This window comes from Neolamprologus multifasciatus, chromosome 16 (genome assembly GCF_963576455.1).
Source record: "Neolamprologus multifasciatus chromosome 16, fNeoMul1.2, whole genome shotgun sequence".
Taxonomy (NCBI): domain Eukaryota; kingdom Metazoa; phylum Chordata; class Actinopteri; order Cichliformes; family Cichlidae; genus Neolamprologus; species Neolamprologus multifasciatus.
In genome coordinates this window covers 27600945-27622106 of record NC_140454.1, presented here as the reverse complement: position 1 = coordinate 27622106, position 21162 = coordinate 27600945, and the positions used below count along the sequence as shown (strand labels likewise).

General features: G+C 41.5%; 2 protein-coding genes across 3 annotated transcripts; both read left to right on the top strand.

Annotated features, from left to right (window-relative positions):
• The first annotated feature begins 5861 nt into the window (after window positions 1-5861).
• Window positions 5862-13598, top strand: LOC146500966 (uncharacterized). Its single transcript, XM_085136359.1, has 4 exons — window positions 5862-6113; window positions 6254-6478; window positions 8411-8784; window positions 10392-13598. Exons 1-4 carry the CDS (start codon window positions 5918-5920, stop codon window positions 11118-11120), a joined length of 1524 nt encoding a protein of 507 aa, XP_084992485.1. The 5' UTR covers window positions 5862-5917; the 3' UTR covers window positions 11121-13598.
• A 116-nt stretch (window positions 13599-13714) lies between these two features.
• On the top strand, window positions 13715-21109 carry ddx18 (DEAD (Asp-Glu-Ala-Asp) box polypeptide 18). Of its 2 annotated transcripts, none has more exons than XM_085136355.1 (14): window positions 13715-13902; window positions 14197-14382; window positions 14466-14618; window positions 17233-17368; window positions 17450-17550; window positions 17643-17842; window positions 17932-18046; window positions 18893-19032; window positions 19230-19391; window positions 19639-19791; window positions 19904-20017; window positions 20284-20340; window positions 20424-20601; window positions 20752-21109. In XM_085136355.1, exons 1-14 carry the CDS (start codon window positions 13779-13781, stop codon window positions 20895-20897), a joined length of 1965 nt encoding a protein of 654 aa, XP_084992481.1. In that variant the 5' UTR covers window positions 13715-13778; the 3' UTR covers window positions 20898-21109. The 2 variants fall into 2 exon arrangements, with proteins under 2 accessions (XP_084992481.1, XP_084992480.1); XM_085136354.1 differs by having other exon boundaries at window positions 13715-13908.
• Window positions 21110-21162: the final 53 nt, after the last annotated feature.

Genomic DNA, 21162 nt, shown 5'->3' with positions numbered 1-21162 from the left:
AATATCAATAATGTCACTCCTGTTACGTTTGTACCATCAAACTGAAATGAGACTAGTGTCTGCAGCTACACTAGCAAACTATTTTACTAGCTAAACTTAGCATCATTGTTGTCTATGGGACTCAGTTCACAGTACATGATCGCCTTTAAGTGTTGCTCCACAGCTTATAAATAAAGTGTTGTTATCACATTAATAAGTGTCTCCGTCTGCATTTGCGTCCGTTTTCCTGATTCGGCCGTGACAAGTTCCTCCCATCCTTTCTCTCACCCCGAGTCAGGCTCTGGCTGAGGAGAAGTTTAAAGTGTTGCATGAGAATCTTCCTCCAGGATCTCCGCTAACCGCCCGCTCCCTCCATCACTCCAAGGACAAGGATGGCCGGGAGGCTTACGGACACTACGTCAGCGAGCTGTGGTGTCAGGTGGGCTTCTCTGTTCCTTTTTCACTTATAAAAACAAGAAAAATGAAGGAAACCAATGAACAGATGCCCAAGAAGCTGTTTAAAGTTATACATTCAGGCACAGTCGGTATAATCAAAGTCATGACTGCTTGCATAATCAGCAGGAAACACTTTGAGTCCATTCCAGCTCCTTTGGTGCAACTCAAAGTGACAACAGGTGACCTGGATACCTGCAGCTCATTCAGGTCATCCAGCTGAAGGTTTCCTGTGTCTGACATAGTGCAGCAGATCTACTCCAGCCTGATTCTTTTTTCTACGTTATCTTTAAATTCCACCAAATACTTAGATGTTATTGTTTAAGTAAGCGTACCAGTGAGCGTACTTTTTGTTTGTTACACACATTCTGTTACTGAACTCTTTCAATTTCTATTTCAAATGTAATAAAGCAAATAAAATGGCATAAATTGGCTTGTTTCCCTTCTCTCGGCTCTTCCGGCTTCTGGCTCTTTTTAGAGAACCGGCTCTTTTGGCTCGGCTCACTAAAAAGAGCCGGCTCTTCAGGTTGTTTTGTTGCTTTAATTAATTTATTATCAATAAAAATATGAAATTATGCACAAAAGGAATTACTAATGTAAAAAACATCGTGGTTTTATTTATCTATGTTTACATATAAATATATACGGTGGCAGTTCTACAGTATGGGAATATTTTAACAGAAAAGGAAGTGATTTAGTCGTTTGCCAGCTTTGTAAGGTGGAAATGGCCTATCATAAAAGCACGACAGCTATGCACCAGCACCTCAAACGCATCCAGGAGCAGCTTCTGCAAAGGATTAAATGTTTTAAATGTTTTGTTAACTTTTCCTTAATTGTATATATGTTTGCACATTTCATTTCTTGTTAAATGCTATCTCTAATATAATATTGTACTACAACTTTATTTTGCAATTTTTTTTATTAAAAGGTGTTCAAATGAAGAAATCTGTGTTTTTCATTGAGATATATAAATTAGCAAATGTGAAATTGCTATACAAGTCAAATAAATCATATAATACAAAAACCAACTACCGTAATTGTCGGGCTATAAGCCGCTACTTTTTGCACAAGCTTTGAACCCTGCGGCTTTTAGTCAGGTGCGGCTTTTCTATGGATTGTCCATGATTTTTGTGATATCGTAAGAGGATTTGTTTTGTTTGTTCCGCTGTTGTACGGCACTACGTTGCCTGGCGGAAGGATTGGGGTTCAAGAGTGGTATGTTGGTCACCTGTCCGGCCGCCAGGCTATGTAGTGCCGTACGAAGTAGCGCGAAAAACAAACTTCAAAGTAGCGCTACGCGTTCAGTGGGAGGCGTGGGTGATGAGCGGCGATAAAAAGCAAGTTATGCCCAACTCCACCAGTGGATTCTGACAGCGTGGAAAAGTGTGAAAACATCCACGATCACCAACGGATTTCGAAGGGCTGGACTGCTGCATGATGGAGAGGAGGACACCGCCACGGCCCTTCAGAGGGTGTTCGACTCCGACACTGACAACGAGGATTTGTTTGGTTTTGAAAGTGACAACGAAGGAAAGAAGCGGAGAGTGGATGACGAAGCCATCCTGAGCCTGTTCGTTTCCGACACTGGAGAAGAGGACTTTGGTGGTTTTAGTGCGCAGGAAGATGGTGGTGAATGACTGACTTTTCTTCTTGTTAAAGCCGTGTCACTGCACCTGACCCTAAAAGGTAGTCCGAATCAATTTTTCTGGTGTGCTGTAGGTTATTGTTATGTACTACATTTGTTACTCATTTATGAAGCACAGTACATGTTTCGTACTTACATGTGAGGCGGAAAAAAGTGCGAGAGAGAGAGAGAGGGCGAGAGAAATATAAAAAAAACCAAGGCTCCCAAAAAGGAGCCGGCTCGCGTCGTTCACTTCAAAGAGTCGGCTCTAAGAGCCGTTTCGTTCGCGACCGACACATCACTATTTGAAAAGACCAAAAATCAATATTTCCATACTGGGACAATATTAGGACATTAGTTAACCAAATTCCAAGATATTTGATTTCATTTTTGACAGGTATATCGTACAAAGAAGAGTGAGAACAATTGTAGATACTCATGAGATCACATTTGTCCAGGTTCAGGCGTAGTCCAGAAGCATCAGAAAAGATCTTTATTGTATCTAAGGCCAATGGAATTCGTTCTTCTTTTTTTTTTTTTAGAAATATTGTTGTATCATCTGAAAGCTGACTTATTATTAATTTGTGGTTATTTATGTCTAATCCTTTGATGTTTGAGTTTATGACAGTAATAGCAAGTAGTTCAGTGGCTACAATGAATAAAAGAGGTGAGATGCTGCAGCCCTGCCTGATACCTCTCTCAACCCTGAACCTGGAACATGTGCCTTCTGAAAGAGAAACACAACTATTAATATCAGTGTATAACATACTAACATAGTGATCATATCCAGAAATGCATCTCCAAACCCAAAATGTTTAAATGTCTTAATAATAAAAGTGTGTTCAATAGAATCAAATGCTTTATGGAAGTCCAAGAACAACATAAAATCATCATCCTCAATGAGGTAATTGTTATCGATAAGGTCCAAAACCAAGCGGATGTTATTTTGGATCAACCGTCCTTTGAGAAATCCTGATTGTGTTGGGCTAATTATCTCAGAAATACCCGTTTTTAGTCTGGTTGCTAAAACTTTTGTAAAACTTTTGTAGTCCCTATTTAAGAGTGTTATAGGTCTTAGATTACTTAGTTTTTTCTTATCTTTTCCCGGTTTTGGAATTAATGTTATAACTCCTTCTTTCATTGTTGGCATAAGCTCCTTTTGATTAATACGCACTGAATAATAGTAATTTTAGATCTTTCCAAAAGTGCTTCTAGAAATTAGTTGTTATTCCATCTGGTCCCGGTGAGCGATCAGATGCCATGCTCTTGATAGCAAAATCAAATTCTTCTATAGTTAGGTCTTCATCACAACTTTCTCTAAAATTATCATCAATTACTGGAATCCAAATACTGATTTTGTCAAAGAAGGAGGTGATAATTTGTTCTGAGTATGAAGACTTATAAAGGTTACTGTAAAAAGTATATACTTCATTTGAAATGCGTTTAGGGTCTGTACATTCCTCTCCGTTGATTATTAGGTTACATACTGAATTATATTCTTGTCTACGTTTTTCTAGATTGTTCTTTTCACCCTCTTCTATCCACTTGGCTTTGGATCACAAATAAGCGCCGATGGCTCTATGAAGGAACATTTTGTCCAATTTAGATTGTAAGTTGTTAATTTTTCCTTTTTTTCCCTCAGTCCAGTTCAATTTGCCATAAAGATTCATAAGTTCTTTTACTACGTTTGATTCCTCTTCTTTCCTTTGTCTGTTTAACTTTTTACCGAATGTGACTGAAGTTTTTCTGATTCTAAATTTAAGATATTCCCATTTGAGTATCGGTGTATTGATGGCTTCGTCATTCTGGATATCTAAAATAATTTCTTTTAATAGAATGACAATACTCCTCATTTCTCAGCATCTGAGAGTTAAATTTCCATTAATCCTTAAATGTGTTGTTTTGGTCTTTGCTTTGTAGTCTTAGCAAAATGGTCCAATGGTCACTTAAGAGACCATTAGAGATGACTGTTTCCTTAACCTATTGTAAAATTGAGTTGGATACCAACCAATAATCAATACGTAACCTGCTTTGACCATTAGGTTTGTGCCAGGTGAATTGTTTGACATCTTTGTTTAAGAATCTCCATACATCTATTAATTTAGTATCATTAGCGAAAATTTCAAATATTGGGTTGTTATGTTCTCTTGAAAATTTTGAAGGCCATCTATCCAACCATTCATTCGGGAGTCCCATTGAAATCACCTCCAACTACTATATAATCAGTGGGGAATTTGGTATTAAGTTCCTTTATAACTGTAGAAATTTGATACAAAGGGTTCTTATTCTCTTGATCATTGTTGAATCCATAAACATTGATCAAAATAATCAGAGTATTATCAGTATTTAACACACGGGCAACCCAATGTCCATCTTTGTCAGCCATATTGCACAAAAACCTACCAGGACATCTGTTGAAACAACCCCAGCCGACCTGTTTGTAACCATGATTTAAAAAATTTTTATCTCCCCATTGTTGTGACCAAAACTTCACATCAGATTCCTCAGAATGACTTTCCTGGAGGAAAAAAAACAATTTGCCTGTCACCCCTTGCAGAACAGAAAACAGCTTTATGCTTAATTGAGTCTTTAAGTCCCCTTGTGTTAAAGGGGAAAAAAGAAATGTTAGTTTTCAATTGGAACACATGAACAGCTTTAAAGAACGTGTTTAGGAGGTGGAGTAGGAAAGTCTTGAGGTAAAAGTCCCATCATCCGAAATGTTCCACTGTGTATTCCTTTTTTAGTCAAATGTCAGCCCGTACCTGGGTTTCTACAGTCAATGGTTCAGACAAGTGCGACTGCTCAGGCCGCCATCTCACGAGCCTCCGTCAAGAAGAAGAAGAAGAGCTTCTGGTTTACATGTAAAGTCAACTGAGGACACTCCACACCAGATGGCGGCGGTAATGCACCGTTTTACTGTTTGGCAACCGCCAATAAACCCTATACAGAGAAAGAAGAAGTCAATGGAGGAGCGCGAGTGGGGGTCCCGCTAAACTTCAGAAGCAGATTTGCGTCGCGAAAACGCTTTCTGCCTGATTCGCGCGACCAAGTATCGCGGCTGACACGAAATAAAATACACGCTGCATTTTATGCATTCGCGCTTATCGCGCTCAAGTTGGAAAAATCTGAACTCCAGCTTCAAGTCGCGCCAGGACAACCAATCAGGAGCCTGGTGACGTGACGCTCTGGCCTAGTTCAAAGGGGCAGGTCCAGCCAAAGGCTGTATCCCAATTTAGGGTTGCAGCCTTAAAGTACGCAGCCTCAACGATCCTCAAGGGCTGTGTACTTAAAGACCGCTAAGGCCGGAAGTGCCAGGCTTGTGAAATGGGACGGTCTAGCCCCCGTTGCGCTGCCCAGGTTGCCTAGCAACCATGATACTAACAGCTGGAAACGTTTCATACAGCATTGTTTGACAAAAATGAAGGAGAAAATCTTTTGTTCATTTGTTTGTTTGTTTCTACATGAGCTTTGATCATTCTCTGATTAAGGTCAGCTATTGAACGGCGTATATTTTAAAGTAAAGGCTTTAAAACCAAGTTAGTACAAAGTAATGTCACATAACTTTGCCGACATGTGGCCAACAGTAATGTTTTAATGTTCTTCGTTATTAAACATTTGCACATAAATAAGTGACATAATATTCAGTACTTAGTTTACTAAGTTACTCTTCTAGCTCCCCTCATCAGCCGTTTTTTTTCGGCAAAATTATCCACACCCACTGCTGCGCTATGCATTCTGGGATATGTTGGGCCACGAAGTCAACACCCCCACGTCTTTAAAATTCAGGGAAATGAAGGACGCATTTGAGGGCCGCATTTCAAGCAGCCTTCGTCGCGTCGCTGTGACGTAATCGGCCTTAAAATGCGGCCTTTAAAGCTGCAGATCCTGAATTGGGATACAGCCAAAGTCATTTGTTCTTCATTCAATATGGGGGAAAGGCTCATCAAGGCAGTAGCCAGCCACCCAGAGCTGTATGACATCAACTGCTCTTTCTACCGAGACAGGAATAAAAAGGACCTAGCTTGGAGAAAGATATGTAAAGTTATAGGGCAACCTGGTAAGTTCATTAATTTATCTTTTGAAATGTTTGACTGACCCGGGGAAGCCGCGCCAAAGCTAGCAAGCCCGCCCACTGTCCCACTATTTCCCACCGATGTACAAATACCTTTCCGCTAACAAGAGAATGTGTTTATTCAGAGGACATCTGCAGGAGAAAGTGGAAGAGCCTCAGGGACACATACTCCAAGGAGAAGAGGGTGGATAAGGAGAAGAGGAAATGGAAGTTCTACGCGGCCATGGGGTTTCTGGACCCCTTCCTCACCCCGCGGGAGACTAGCTGCAATATGGTGCGGACCCTGGAGAACATCCTTCCCGAGGACCAGGGACAGCCCGAAGAGGCAGCAGCGAAGTCCCAGTCAGAAAGTATGTTTACAATGAATTAATGTAGGCAGTTAATGTATGCATGTTCTCATATAGGTATATATGCTTCTGTCGCGTTCGGTGTGTGTGCTCTAGTAATGTGCAAATCGTTCAATACTCGAGAAGCACTTTACTGACTCGTGAATCATGATTCACAAACCCAACTGGCTCACTGACTCATCCCTGTTGCTGTTAGCAAACTAATTTCATTAGTACAAATATATGTAGCTTACAATTAAAATTGCGGGGGGCAACTGCCAGTTTCTTAACAGAAACATTTCTGCTCTGAACTGGAAGAACAAACTCTGAGTAGAAGCTCACATCAAGACAATAGCTCCTCAGTTTACAGTAGCATCGCTCTGCTAACATGCTAACAGCACATTTGAGTCACTCACCCCCACCCCCCTCTTTCCTGTGCTGAATCTTAGCATGAACAAATTGATGGCTGTGTCCCAATTCCGGGTCTGCATGCTTGAAGTATGTGCACTGCATACTACCTGTGTGTACTTTAAGTGTGAAAGTGAGAGGCTTGTGAAATGGGATGGTCTAGCCGTTGTCGCGCTGCTCAGGTTGCCTAGCAACCATGATACTAACCGCAAGAAACGTTACATACAGCATTGTGTGACATAAATGAAGGAGAAAAAATGTTTTGTTGGTCATTCATTTTTGTCATGACATCACTTTGATTAGTTGAATATCTGAGGCTGAGACCACAGGACTGTAAAACATGATTGTTGGGCTTCATTTCTGTACTGAACAGTCATTACAAGATTAGTTAGTAAATAACAATTAGCTAATGTTGGTCATGAGACTACAGTCATCTCACTGTGGTAATGTAAATATAATATACAGGATATATTACAGCAGTGAGCTTGAACTCTGGGTCAAAGATTCAAGTTGCAGTTATTTATATTTCCTATCACCTTAAATCTTCACTCAAAAACAAGTATCTTTGACAGTGTATATATAGATGTGTTATACATAAGAGACAAATATTGTTCATTTAATATGTTGGCATTATTACATTTGGCTCAATGCTTACATATATGTGTAAAAAGGAAAATGTACGAGCTATGAAAAGCTGTTTCTGATAGAATGAAGAGTAGACTGATATATTAAATATTCCTTTATTGGGTGAGGAAATCAGACCTCGTCATAACTGCTTTAAGTCATACAGAATAGATATCAGAGCCTTAAACAGGCTGACTTCTGCCAAATGGGTCAAAATGGGCAGAAAGTATACAAACACATAACATCCTTATAGAATATGATGTAACACTATAGATCAACTTACCTCAGAATATATAAAGCATATAAACAATTACAGCAATATGATGCAACAAACACAGCAGTAGTACTGATCCAAAATACTCAAAGCTTCATAGAACTGAAACAAACATTTATTTTTAGGTCCATTCTGCTGCTGATACATACTTTAGGTTTCTGAATATTAGACTTGTTTCAAATATATATTTGACACATTTGAGGAAAATACTAATAAAATAAAAATACATGTTCCCTTTAGAAATCTTTTTTTTTTGCTCTATAAAAATAGTTGCTTAGGATAGGATATATATATATGAAAAGAGAAACAAATTAAGTTTGAGTGAAAATGGAAAAATTTTTGCACTCTCTGGGCAACTGACTCAAATGACTCAAAAAACCAGATCCATCTTGGTGAGTGACTCATTCAAACTTGATTCATTAAGAAGAATCACATTTATTGCATTTGCACTATCCTACTACTGTATATTACTGTATACTACTATTCTTATTGTATATCTTATTTATCTATTCCTCTGTCTCTCCTGCTGCTTTGAGCATGTACATGACAAAAGAATTTCCCTCGGGATAAATAAAGGTATTCTTATTTACCATAACAAGTATGCACCGTTAGGCACTCTCACGACTGCATGTGTCTCGTGTTTTCTCCAGTGTCTGATGTGAAGAGGAGAACCAGGTCTCTGCTGACACGGTACAGGAGGGTGCTGTACCACCCGGAGACGCCGAGCCCTGGACAGCAGGAGACGCCGAGCCCTGGACAGCAGGAGACGCCGAGCCCTGGACAGCAGGAGACGCCGAGCCCTGGACAGCAGGAGACGCCGAGCCCTGGACGGCAGGAGACGCCGAGCCCTGGACGGCAGGAGACGCCGAGCCCTGGACAGCAGGAGACGCCGAGCCCTGGACAGCAGGAGACGCCGAGCCCTGGACAGCAGGAGACGCCGAGCCCTGGACAGCAGGAGACACTGAGGGAGAAACTCTGTTTCTTGAAGCCTTACATAGTTCGCAGGAAAGGATATTCATCTCTGGTAAGTCTGCAAAGAGAAAAATCCATTTCCTAAATATTAAAGAAGGTCCTTATCACAGTTTAAAGAAATAACAACATCAATCGGTGAGAAAATTGGGGGGGACGTTAAAGTTGCAGCAGCAAGTCCTTTATATTTAGAATAACCCAGAGGGCTGTGTCTAATGTGTAATTTTTTGAAGACTTCATGAGAATGATCAAGCGTTTTTTTTTAGCATTTTACATTTTTGGCTTTAAATTTTTTTAATATAGTTTTAATGACTAACTCAAACACAGTCAACAGCAAAACTGATAAATCCAGCAGACGACCACCCGCTGCATTGAACAGCAAATTACAGCAAAACCGGATAGTTTCTCAGATGGTGGAGCGCAAATATTCAATTCAAAATAAGTACTTAGGTTGTTCTGGGTCTGATGTGTTTGCAAAGCCATTTTATTTATTTTAATATTAGAAAGAAACAACAAGATTCAGACTACCCTCTATGAGCAAGCACTTGGTGACAGTGGGGAGGAAAATGTCATTTTTAACTGGAAGAACTAGGCTAAGGGAGGGGGAGAGGGAGCTGGCTGAGGAGAAGGAGACAGAACAAAAGACGCACTGTGAAAGAGCGCCAGATATTAATAATAATTGAGGACACCGTGATAATAATGAGTCAAAATAGTCATGCCTGTAAGAATAAATAATTTAACTAGTTTTTCAGGGTCAGATATAAAAAATTTTGCAGCTTGTTGTTCTTCTTCTCTCAAAGGACTCATGTTCTAAAAGGCTGCTTGCAGGTAGGAAGTCTGGCAGAAGAACCCTACCCAGGAGAGTTCGTTCCCAGTAGGCAGATGCTAGCAAGTATACACGGCTTTGAATCATGAAACTTTGTGCAGAGGTTTTCACACAGGTCTCAGTTGGAGGTGATCAATCGGGCTGGGTATCGTCACTGATTTCTAGAATCGATCTGATTCACAAGGTCTCGAATCGAGGAATCGGGGAAAATTTTGCCTCAGTCAGAAATATTATAATTCAGATCATGCATCTGTACATTTCCATATTTTTATATCTATAAAAAGAAAGATGACACTTGCGACTTTATCAAAGACTTTTGAGACTTTTTTTAAAGACTTTTGAGACTTTATCAAAGGTGTAAGCATCACAGAAGATGCCTTTGTGTCAAAGTAACTGAGGATAAAACACAGAAAAACATGAAGGCGACTTTCCTGGCCTGGGATTTTATAAAAATATTCTGTGTGCAGTAGATAAAAAAATGAAAGAAAACCATTAATCAACATATGAACATTGCCTGATGCTGCTGAAGTGAAGTTACAGAGGTTTTATTAGAGACACAGCTAAGGGTTTTGCAATTTTGCATAATTTTAAAAAGTTTAAACTTGTTCAGTAGCCTATTGAACAGCATGAAAGGAGGATACAGCTGGACAGCTCAGACTGATAGCCTGCTCCATAGCGACTGACGCTGTCATCATCACAGGGTAGCTTTATCTATATATCTATAGATATATAGATATCTATATCAGAGGATTACAGCTGTATTCAAACATCTCCTGGAGCTATAAATCCTCTAAACTGCATGTTTTTGTTTGTTTGTTTGTTTGTTTTGTTTGCAGGCGGACAACTTTGTGGATCATAATGAGAAGGATGAAGAGGAATTGAAGACTGAGGGGAGCATTGATCAGGAGATGGGCAGCTCAGTAAGCAGCCAGCTGGATGCAGATGGAGGTGGCCAAGACTTGGGTGAGCCCCAGTCTGTGGACTCTGCCCCGAGCTTCACCCCACTTCAGTGTCCACAGCCTCGGGTCACAGAGGTCGTGTCTCTGAGTTGTCCGCATCATCGCGATGAAGACAATCAACCTGATAAAACGGCACCCAAACACGACGTCCTCAACCAGTTTGCTGAGGTCATGCTGGCTGACATGCGGCAGGTTGAAGACCCTGTGCTGCTTATGAGGCTCCGCAGAGACATCACAGACCTGGTGCTCAAAGCGGTGGAGGAGGACATGCGGAGGCGGTGTGTTCGAGCGGCATCCTCAGTGACGGGGAATGGCACGCAAAGCTGCTGCAATCCTCTGCAGCTGTATTCAAACATCTCCTGGAGCCAGAGGCTTCTGAGGAGGAGGAGGAGGAACAAAGGGCATAGGACTGGAAGCAGGTCGCAGAGGCGGGAGGAGAATAGGAGGGTGTCCAGGAGTCAGTTAGCACCACCTGTCGATCCAGGGCAGTCAGCAGAGGGGTTGAGCGGAAACGGGCCTCAGGTTATTCTTCAGGTGTTTGAGATTAAAAAAGATGGGGAGCCAGATTTAGTAAAGATTAAAGATGAGCCTTTAGCCCTGGACTGACTTGAGTCTGTCGGGGCAAGGTGAGCAGGGTTTGGAGGGATGGAAGAGAAGGCTGTCATTTTTTTTCTAGTTTTTCTTTTATTTTTGGATCGTTCACCTCAGGGCCACCATAGGTAGAATTTAAACTAAAGACACATATCTGCCTTTGCAAAGTAAATGTTTATAAGCCTGTAGTTGAACTTTTAGATGGTCTTCATTCAGAAAACTGAATAAGATGAGGAAATTAGCTTTAAGCACAAGGTAGCTCTCTTTGTTACCCAGCTAAAAGAAGAAAAAAAACGTGTTTGCATTTTCTGTTGTGAATAAAGAAACTCTTGTTTTCAGCCTTGTTGGCCTTTTTCTTTATGGATTAGTAACCTGTCCCGCTCTAAACACAGCTGTGATGAATTTATGAGGAAATATTTGCAGTTTCCCCCACTGTCCTGCAGATGGAAGCATGGAGACCCACCAGACCCTTTCCCAAAAATTAGAATATCATGGAAAAGTTTATTTCCATAATTCCATTCAAAAGATTAAACTTTCATAGATTATAGCATCAGAGCCCACAACTTAAATGATTTCAAGTACTTCAAGTAGTGTTTATTTGTACATAATTTGGGCTTCCAGCTCATAAAACCCACGAAAACAGGATTTCAAAAAATTTGAATGCTGTAAAGACATCACCATTAACGTCTCCTTGTTTTGCAGAAAAAAAAATTAGGATCACATCAAATTAATCAAAATGTAGTATTTTCAAATGAAATGTCAATCTTCAGTCCCTTCGCCTTAATCACTGCCTCGATGCGCCGTGGCATTGAGGCAATCAGTCTGTGGCCTTGCCTGGTAGTTATGGAAGCCCAGATTTCCTTGGTGCTTGCTGTCAGCTCTTCTTTGTTTTTGGGTCTGATGGACCTCATGTTCCTCTTCAAACCCCAAAGATTCTCAATGGGGTTCAGGTCCTGCGAGTTTGCTGGCGAGACACTGTGATTGCATGGCAATCAAACCAGGTTTTAGTGCTTCTGGTGGTATGGGCAGGGGCCAGGTCCTGCTGGAAGATGAAATCTGCATCTCCATACAGATCATCAGCAGAAGGAATCATGAAGTCAGCTAAAGCATTCCGGTAGACTCTTGTGGTGACCTTGGATTTAAGAAAGAGTTTACCAACACCTGCACTGGATATTGCACCCCAAATCATGACTGACTGGATATTTCACACTGAACCTCAAACAGCTTGGGTTCCTTTCCTCACCCGTCTTCCTCCAAACACTTGGACCTTGATTTCTGAATGAAAGGCACACTTTACTTTTATTGGAAAAGAGGACCTTTGACCACTGGCCAACAGTCCAGTCCATCTTCTCCTTGGCCCAGTTGAGTCGCTTCCGACGTTGGCTCAGAAGTAGTTTTGAAGCTTTGACTCCTGGCTCATTCCACTCTTTCTGGATCTCTACCAGATTCTTGAATCTTCTGTCTGATAATCCGCTGAAGGCCACTGTCATCTCTTCTGCTGGTGCATCTTCTCCTGACACATTTTGCCCTTCCACTAGACTTTCCATTGACATGCTGTGACACAGCTCTCTGTAAACAGCCAGCCTCCTTAGCCATGAAGTTTTACGGCTTACCCATCCTATGACGGGTATCAATTATGCTCGTCTGGCCAGTTGTCAAGTCTGCAGTCTTCCCTATATTGAACCTAACTGAGACAATTGGGTCAAAGTGAAGCAATTTAATGACACCTGGGAAAACCTGTGCAGGTGCTTTCAGGTTAGTAGATGAGTTATGTGTGAAACTCTGTTTAAAACATTCATGCCCTGTAAAATTTGGGCTGATGTCTTCACAGTATTCAAATTTTTTGAAATCCTGTTTTTGTGGGTTTCATGAGCTGGAAGCCCAAATTATGTACAAATAAACAAATAAGCACTTGAAATTGTTTAAATTGTGGGCCCTGAATCTATAATCTATGAAAGTTTATTGTTTTGAATGGAATTATGGAAACTCTTCCATGATATCCTAATTTTCTGGAAAGGGTTTGTAAGTCACAGCTCCTCCTGAACTAACAGGACTCCAAATTAAACCCCAAACTTATGCTTATGCTTTTTAAAAAGGCAAATTTCTACCTTTATCCTAAAATGGTATTTCAAGACTAAGTTATTATTCCAGCATTTTCACCCTGCAAAATTAACATTAAAGAAATTAAATTTTTAAAATTTATTTATGTATTTTTTCTTAATAGCGTCTTCAGTCATTTGTGCATGCATTCATTTCCATCAATGTATGCAAACTTCCTGCCACAAAAGAATATATCTTATTTGTTTATTTAAAAAATAAATAATAAAATCAATTAAAAATTGTAAAAAACTGAGAAAACGGGAAAAAAAGTTTTTGGTGATTTATAAGTAAAGCTTCCTGGTAATGTGTTTTAGTACCCTAACTGTAGTGCCTTAAATGTTTAATATTATTTAATGATTATTACGCCACACTTCAGTGTTGATTATCTTTATTTCATTATTTTTCCCGTGTTCAGGTGTCTTTTCTTTTAGGCATTATCTCGGTTGTTTTCACAGCACGCGGGGTCCTTTTTAATTTTCAGTTAGGCGCTGCGGGCCGCTGTCTGTCTCTGCTCCAGTGAGGGGTCCTGAGCGTCACTCACATACACACGTGTGCGCCGTGTTCTCGGTAACTATGGCGGACCTCCAGATGAAGCTTCTCCGAAAGAAGATCCAGAAGCGAAACGAGAAGGACAGAGAGCGCAAATTGCAGAAGAAGAAGCGGAAAGACGAAGTAACAGGAGAAGAAGGAGAAGATGGTGAGTGTTTGATGGCTAGGTAAACTCTGATGTCGCAGGCTAAGCTAACAGGTAGCTCTCTTCCCTGGTCCGTTTCTAACTTTTTTTTACTCTTCTAAGGTTTAAATCTGAGTTTGGGTTCACTGTAGTTTCTCATGCAGGTATATTTTCTCTGCTACACAACTGCATGCGCATTTCGCCGCATATAAGCTCAAAAGATTAGCATACAAAACAATTTAGCTAGCACTGTGCTAACCAGGCTTCCAGAGTTTTCCTTTGGGGTTTATTAGCAACAAACTTTGATCATATTTCCAGTGAGTCTGACGGTGAGCTCAAACGGCCTCCAGGAGGAGGAGGAGGTACCCAGAGAGCCAAAGAAGAAACAGAAGAAGAAGAATCAGGAGGAGGAAGAGGGACCAGTGGAAGGGACCAGCACAGAGGAAACTCGGATGAAGAAGAAAGCGAAAAGGAAGCAGCTGGCTGAGGGTGCTGAACCTCCAGGTAAAAACAGAGCCCTTTATAAGCATAAGACACTGAAGTTTACTTTGTTGGTGTTTCAGTTAATGTCCGTGTTCTGATTGAAGCCGTGAAAAAGAGCAAAACTGCAAAAGAAGAAGAAAAGGGGGATGAGGACACGGAGGAGGCAGAAGTAGCAGATGACAATGGAGATACAGCTGCTGACAAACCACAAGAGGAGGAGGAGGAAGATGAGCCTGAGCTGCCATGTGGACTCACAGGTACTGAGTGAATTAGGTTCATTGCATGTGAGGCCGGCTCTGCCGTGCTGCCTTCATGTGTTGCCCGGTCGCTGCTTCCATCGTGAGCCGGGTGTCAGCTGAGGCAGACAGAAACTCTTATGGTGGTCTTTGTGGGCGGCGTCTTCAGTGACGCCTCTGACAGGAACGACCGTAAGGACACGCTGAATCAAACCGTATCTCTGCTCTGTTTATAATACACACTGGACACTTACTTACACCTGTTCAGCTTGGGCTTGCTGATATGAAAGAAAAATTGTATCACAATTTTACATCTTAGTCAATAACTATATCACAATATTATAATATAATAACAATATAATTCAAATCACTAAACCACTGTCAAGCTTAAAGATTCATTTTTGCTCTGATAAATGTACTGTAAATGTATTTTCAAATAAATAAACAGTATTTATGAGAAACTAAAATCTTAACAGGGCTCTAGACTAACTTTTTGACATGGGCGCACTGGTACACCTAACTTAAAAAATTTAGGCGCACCGGCACAAAAGTTAAATGCACTCAAATTTTTCAACTGCATCGCTTATCACTGCAGTTTTACATGTGCACTTTCTTTGGGGGGGAAGTCCATACAGATAATATTCATTTCTAAATTAACTAACAAACTTGTGCTTAAAGTGCTTTGTCAATATTGTAGGAAATGTTAAACTCAATCATCATCTTGGCCTCCTCTGACGACCTGTTTGCTGCTGCATGCTGCTGAAAGGCAGTGGGGAGAGGGGACACCTGGGCAGTGCATTTATTGCAGCATATAATGTGTTTTCTGGATACACTGCTGCTTTTTCAACATTCAGAGATTGATGGCACCGTGTCAGAGCACTGGCTATGAATTTCAGATGGATCAGGCCTTAACTTAACAAAAAAGTTATCAATCGTTCTTCATCTTTTCTTATTACCCACAGCTACATCCACTCCTGTCGGGCGTAGGCTGCTCACTAGGGCTGGGTATCATCGCTGATTTCTATAATCCATTCGATTCCGGTTCTCAAAGTCCTGATTCGATTCAGTTTAGCCTCAGACAGTCAGAAATATTATAATTCTGATCATTTATCAGTACTGATACACATGAGACTTCATCAGAATTGTGAACATCACAGCAGATGCCTTTGTGTGAAAGTAACTGAGAATAAAACACAGAAAAACATGAAGGAGATTTTCCTGGTCTGGCTTTTTATAGCAGATAACCTTCAAAATATTCTGCAATTTTGCATAATTTTAAGAAGTTTAAATTTCTTCAGTATTGAACAGCAGAAATTAGGCTTTCTTGTCGGAGGTCATTTACGTGAAAAAAGAAAAAGACAGCGCTCTGAACAATGGTAGACTGGTGGGTAATAAGCAAATGAATAATGCAGAAAACAGATTTGAGACGGGAAACTGTTCGTGAAGTACACACAGAGAGAGAGAGCTGTGCAGGAAGTGTAATTTTTATCGTGGTGGAAGCAAAACAGCAAAAGTCAGAGGAAATTTATGACGACATTGATCAAATGTGAAGCGTAGTTTGCTGCTTCTTTTGCTGCTGGCTCTGCAAAATTTGGTTGGAGAGAAACAAAACCTGCAGCTCAGAATCAGCGCAAAAAAGACGTAAACACAGAGCAGACCCGACGCATCGGAATCACTAAGCTCCGACAGCGTGTCTGTGTTCAGGCCGTGGGGTGAGAAAGCCGAGAAAGACAAAGCTGATTCTGATGCGTCGGGTCCGCTCTGTGTTTACGTCTATAGAGTGGAATCCGTTAATGAATTGATATCGCTTTATTCAAGCTACTCACCTCTCTCTTCCACCTGCACTTTCAACTGGACCACGGCCAATCAGAGAGGTCCCGCCCCTGACTATCTCTGATTGGTTTAGTCCACGATAGGGGCACAATGTGTGTCTGTTGTTGCGACCAATTTTTTTTTTTTTTTTAGTTGCACCACTGAAAAATTTGGTCGCATTTGCGACCAAATTGGTCGCACTCTAGAGCCCTGCTTAATTCTGACCAGTCAAAAGCTTCAAGATTTACAGAAGAACACAAACAGAAGAGAAAATAATTTTTTCTTCGGTCAGTTTCAAGTGAATAATAGAGATATTAATTATTAAATGATAATAAAAATATAAAATCTGCAAGGTCTTTCATTCGTACAGGGTAAAACGGCTTTAACTTGTTGGGAAACAATTTAAATCATTAGACGGCAAACATTGTGTATTTGTAAATAAACAGATCAGCTCCTGGTGGAGATCCACTCCTGCCTTGTTCTGCATGTCCATCTGTTTTTTTTAAGGACTGAGCGTAGATTCTGGATCAGACTATGTTAATCTAATGACCTCTGAGTCACTTTGCCTTGGGACATGGGGCACCGTAATGCTGGAAATTGCGCAGAATGTCACCAAATTGCTCCTGGATCACTGGAAGAAGTTGATCTTTGAGGGTGTTTTTAGTCTGGTCAGTCAGCAAAACCTCACAACTGCTTTTATCTTATGTCTTTTTATGATGACATTCAGTGTTGTACTAAATACATTAGTAGCAGAAGCACTATAAACCTGTGCATAATCAAACCATGATGTAATGTGAAAAATCCACAATTCTGTCTGTTTCAGGGGCGTTCGAGGACACATCCTTTGCCTCTCTCGCCAGTATAGTTAGCGAGAACACGCTGAAGGGAGTGAAGGGCATGGGCTTCGAGCACATGACCGAGATCCAGCACAAAAGCATCCGCCCCCTGCTGGAGGGAAGGTGGGTTGGTTGTCCATTTAGACTCTGAGCTGCTCAGCCGAGGTGGCGGAATAACATGAAATCGTTTGCTCCACTCTGCAGGGATGTACTGGCTGCGGCAAAGACGGGCAGCGGTAAAACTCTGGCCTTCCTCATTCCGTGCATCGAGCTCATCTACAAACTCAAGTTCATGCCCAGGAATGGTGAGCTGCCATCTGAGTCTCCTCGTCTCCTGCTTAGCTTCATCCTCCTATTTCTCACTCACCAACTCTGTAACTGCTCTCTTTCATCTCAGGCACCGGCGTCATCATCCTGTCTCCTACACGCGAGCTGGCCATGCAGACCTACGGCGTGCTGAAGGAGCTGATGACGCACCACGTGCACACTTACGGTCTGATCATGGGAGGGAGCAACCGCTCAGCCGAGGCCCAGAAGCTTGCCAACGGTGTCAACATCGTGGTGGCTACACCCGGACGCCTTCTGGACCACCTGCAGGTGAGCAGAAACAAAGTTCTCTGTTCTTCATTCTCATTTTTAATACTTTAAGAAGAACACCGTCTGAGTGGCTTGTTCCACGTCTACAGAACACGTCCGGCTTCATGTACAAGAACCTGCAGTGTCTGATTATTGACGAGGCCGACCGGATCCTGGAGGTGGGCTTCGAGGAGGAGCTAAAGCAGATCATCAAACTGCTGCCGAGTATGTATCAGTGGACGTATCAATAAACCCAATAGTGAGAAATCTGTGAACATTGATTTAGTTGATGATTTGGCACAAAAAAATTTTAGCTCTTTGATTTCCAAAGCAGCAAAGTAAAACCAACTCATGAGCATTTTTGTTCAGTCTAAACACATTTAAATCATGGAGCTTAGTGACATCAAACACTCTGGAATCAGTCCAGTTAAAAAAAAAAAAAAGTTTCAGGTAGAGCCAATAATGTGTCATTGTGACCCTTTGGTGTAACACCAGTCGTGGTTTTGAGAGAGAGGTGCTGCTTCTTTTTACTCTGTGACTCTAAAAGAGGAAGTGACTCACATGTAAATAAAGAGAAATGTGGGGGTTTCCTGCTTTTGTATTTAAAAAACTGACCACTAACCTGTGACATGAAGCAGCTTCCTGTTTTATAAAGACAGAGATGATTAGTTCATGTTCATTAATCAGTCAGCAAAAAAATCCCAAATACCCGTTTTCAAAACTGTCTTTTCTTTCTGCGCGTCTTTTTGTATTGTAAATGTTTTATTCTCATTTCTTTGATGTGCCTTGGCTTTCTCTGACACAGTAAATGAGCTCTCCACTGCCCTAAACTCGTGCTTTTAGTTTAATTCGTTTTCAGCAAAAAAAAACGAATCCGAACATCGTCACAACCCTCAAACACCTGTCATTGGCTTTGAAGAGCTGAAAAAACCTGACCAGTGTTACCAGGATTAGCTGATCTTGGATCAAATCCTAACTCTGAGTGTAAAATATCCCGAGAGAGTTCTTAAAACTCCAGATGTTGTTAAACCCTCTCACCTATTCTGTTTACTTTCTCTCGATGTTTCTCAGAGCGGAGGCAGACGATGCTGTTTTCAGCCACTCAGACAAGGAAGGTGGAGGACTTGGCTCGCATCTCCCTGAAAAAGGAGCCCCTGTATGTCGGGGTGGACGACAACAAAGACAAGGCCACAGTCGACGGCCTCGAGCAGGTACTCAGTCATAAACTGTTGCATACAGGCCAAATCCAAAGAAGCCAGTTTCCCTTTCATCCTTTTTACTGAAATCCTTTCAGTATTTCAGGAAATCACATCAGTTTTACTAGATGGTCTCAAATCACAGAAAGAGCTAGAACTCCGTCTTCTTTCTCGTTGCTGATGCAGTGATCGATCTCTCTCTCGTGTTTCAGGGCTATGTGGTGTGTCCATCAGAGAAGCGCTTCCTGCTGCTTTTCACCTTCCTGAAGAAGAACCGCAAGAAGAAGCTGATGGTCTTCTTCTCTTCCTGCATGTCTGTGAAATTCCACTATGAACTGCTCAACTACATCGACCTTCCCGTCATGGCCATCCACGTAAGTTCTCCAGACGCAGCTTACATGAATCATATCTAAATATACAAGTGGTCCAAAAAAAAACTGAGCCTCTAAAAGTTAAAGTTCTTTGGTTGTAACTGTGAAAAATAAGTTGGCTGATGTTAGAAGCAAATTGTTTTTCTTTTGTTTTATTTTATCCTTTGATATTTGAAGGGTGACGGTGAGCAGATGTTGACTTGCAGCTGCAGCTGTTCTGAGCGTTCCTTTGCTTTGTTTCATTTCGCAGGGCAAACAAAAGCAGACCAAACGTACCACCACCTTCTTCCAGTTCTGCAATGCTGACTCTGGCATCCTGCTGTGCACAGACGTGGCAGCTCGAGGGCTGGACATCCCCGAGGTGGACTGGATCGTGCAGTACGACCCTCCAGATGACCCCAAGGTCAATAAGTTGTTTTCTGCATATGCAGTATTAGTTTGTCATGTTAAATTATTGAGCAGGATCAAAAATTCCCAGAACAGGACTAATTTTAAGGTTGATTTTTCTCCCACAGGAGTACATCCACAGGGTGGGTCGAACCGCCAGAGGCATCGATGGCCGAGGCCACGCCCTCCTCATCCTGCGGCCAGAAGAACTCGGCTTCCTGCGGTTCCTCAAACAGGCCAAGGTGAGCAGACCACCTGCCTGGTCATTTCAGTTGACCAGGCAGGTCATCACATACATCACATATAGTTTTATAGTCACTGTTGAAGGCTTTGTATCTAAATCCTCCCACTGTGCTGTGGTGTCGCACAGGGCTCTGATTTGGGGACCTCCTGTTTTAATGTTTTTAATGAAAAAATAGGACATGGCAATGAAAAGATATTCATAGACACGGATTGTCCCTTTTTTGTGTTGATTAGTTTTCTTTAAAGTCTGCATTATCTCATCTAGGTCCCACTGAGTGAGTTTGAATTTTCCTGGAGTAAAATCTCCGACATCCAGTCTCAGGTGAGAATTAACATGCGGTTTACACTCAGCAATGCCTCAGATATCAAACGCAGTTTTGTGACTTGAACTCTGTATTCCCTCAGCTGGAGAAACTGATCGAAAAGAACTACTACCTCCACAAGTCCGCCCAGGAGGCCTACAAGTCCTACGTGAGGGCTTACGATTCCCACTCACTCAAACAGATCTACAACATCAACACCCTGAACCTCCCCATGGTGGCGCTCTCATTTGGATTCAAAGTTCCTCCATATGTTGATCTCAGTATCCTTTGCTGCTTGTTTTTATTCATTATGCTTGAAAACATCTGAATGTTACCGAATTGCACGTTCACGTAAAAGGTTGTAGCTCTCCAATAGAGAGGATCATTTTTAAAAAGAAAGATGTTCTCCTTAATTAAATGTTTCTCTTCAGACGTGCACAGCAGTAAAGGAGCCAAGCTGCAGAAGCGCGGTGGCGGCGGTGGTTTTGGATACCAGAAGTCCAAAAACGTGCAGAAATCGAAAATTTTCAAACACGTGAACAAAGGAAAGAGCGACCGGAGGCAGTTCTCCCGCTGAGCCTTGGATCCTCCCCCTCCTACTTTGATCCCATGAACTTCCTGCTTCAGAGCAGTCGGACTAACCCTTCTCCCTCAGACGTCTTTTATCAGTTTTCATGCTGAAACATTGTTTAAAGATATTTTTGTAAATGTTCACATTTAATCCCTGTATCGGCTATCAATTGTCCTTTCTTTCTTGTATTTGCAGCAAATTAAACCTCTAACAGATTAGTGTTTTATGCTCGTATCATTCTTTTTGTTAGTGCAAAAAAGCACCCAGCTGC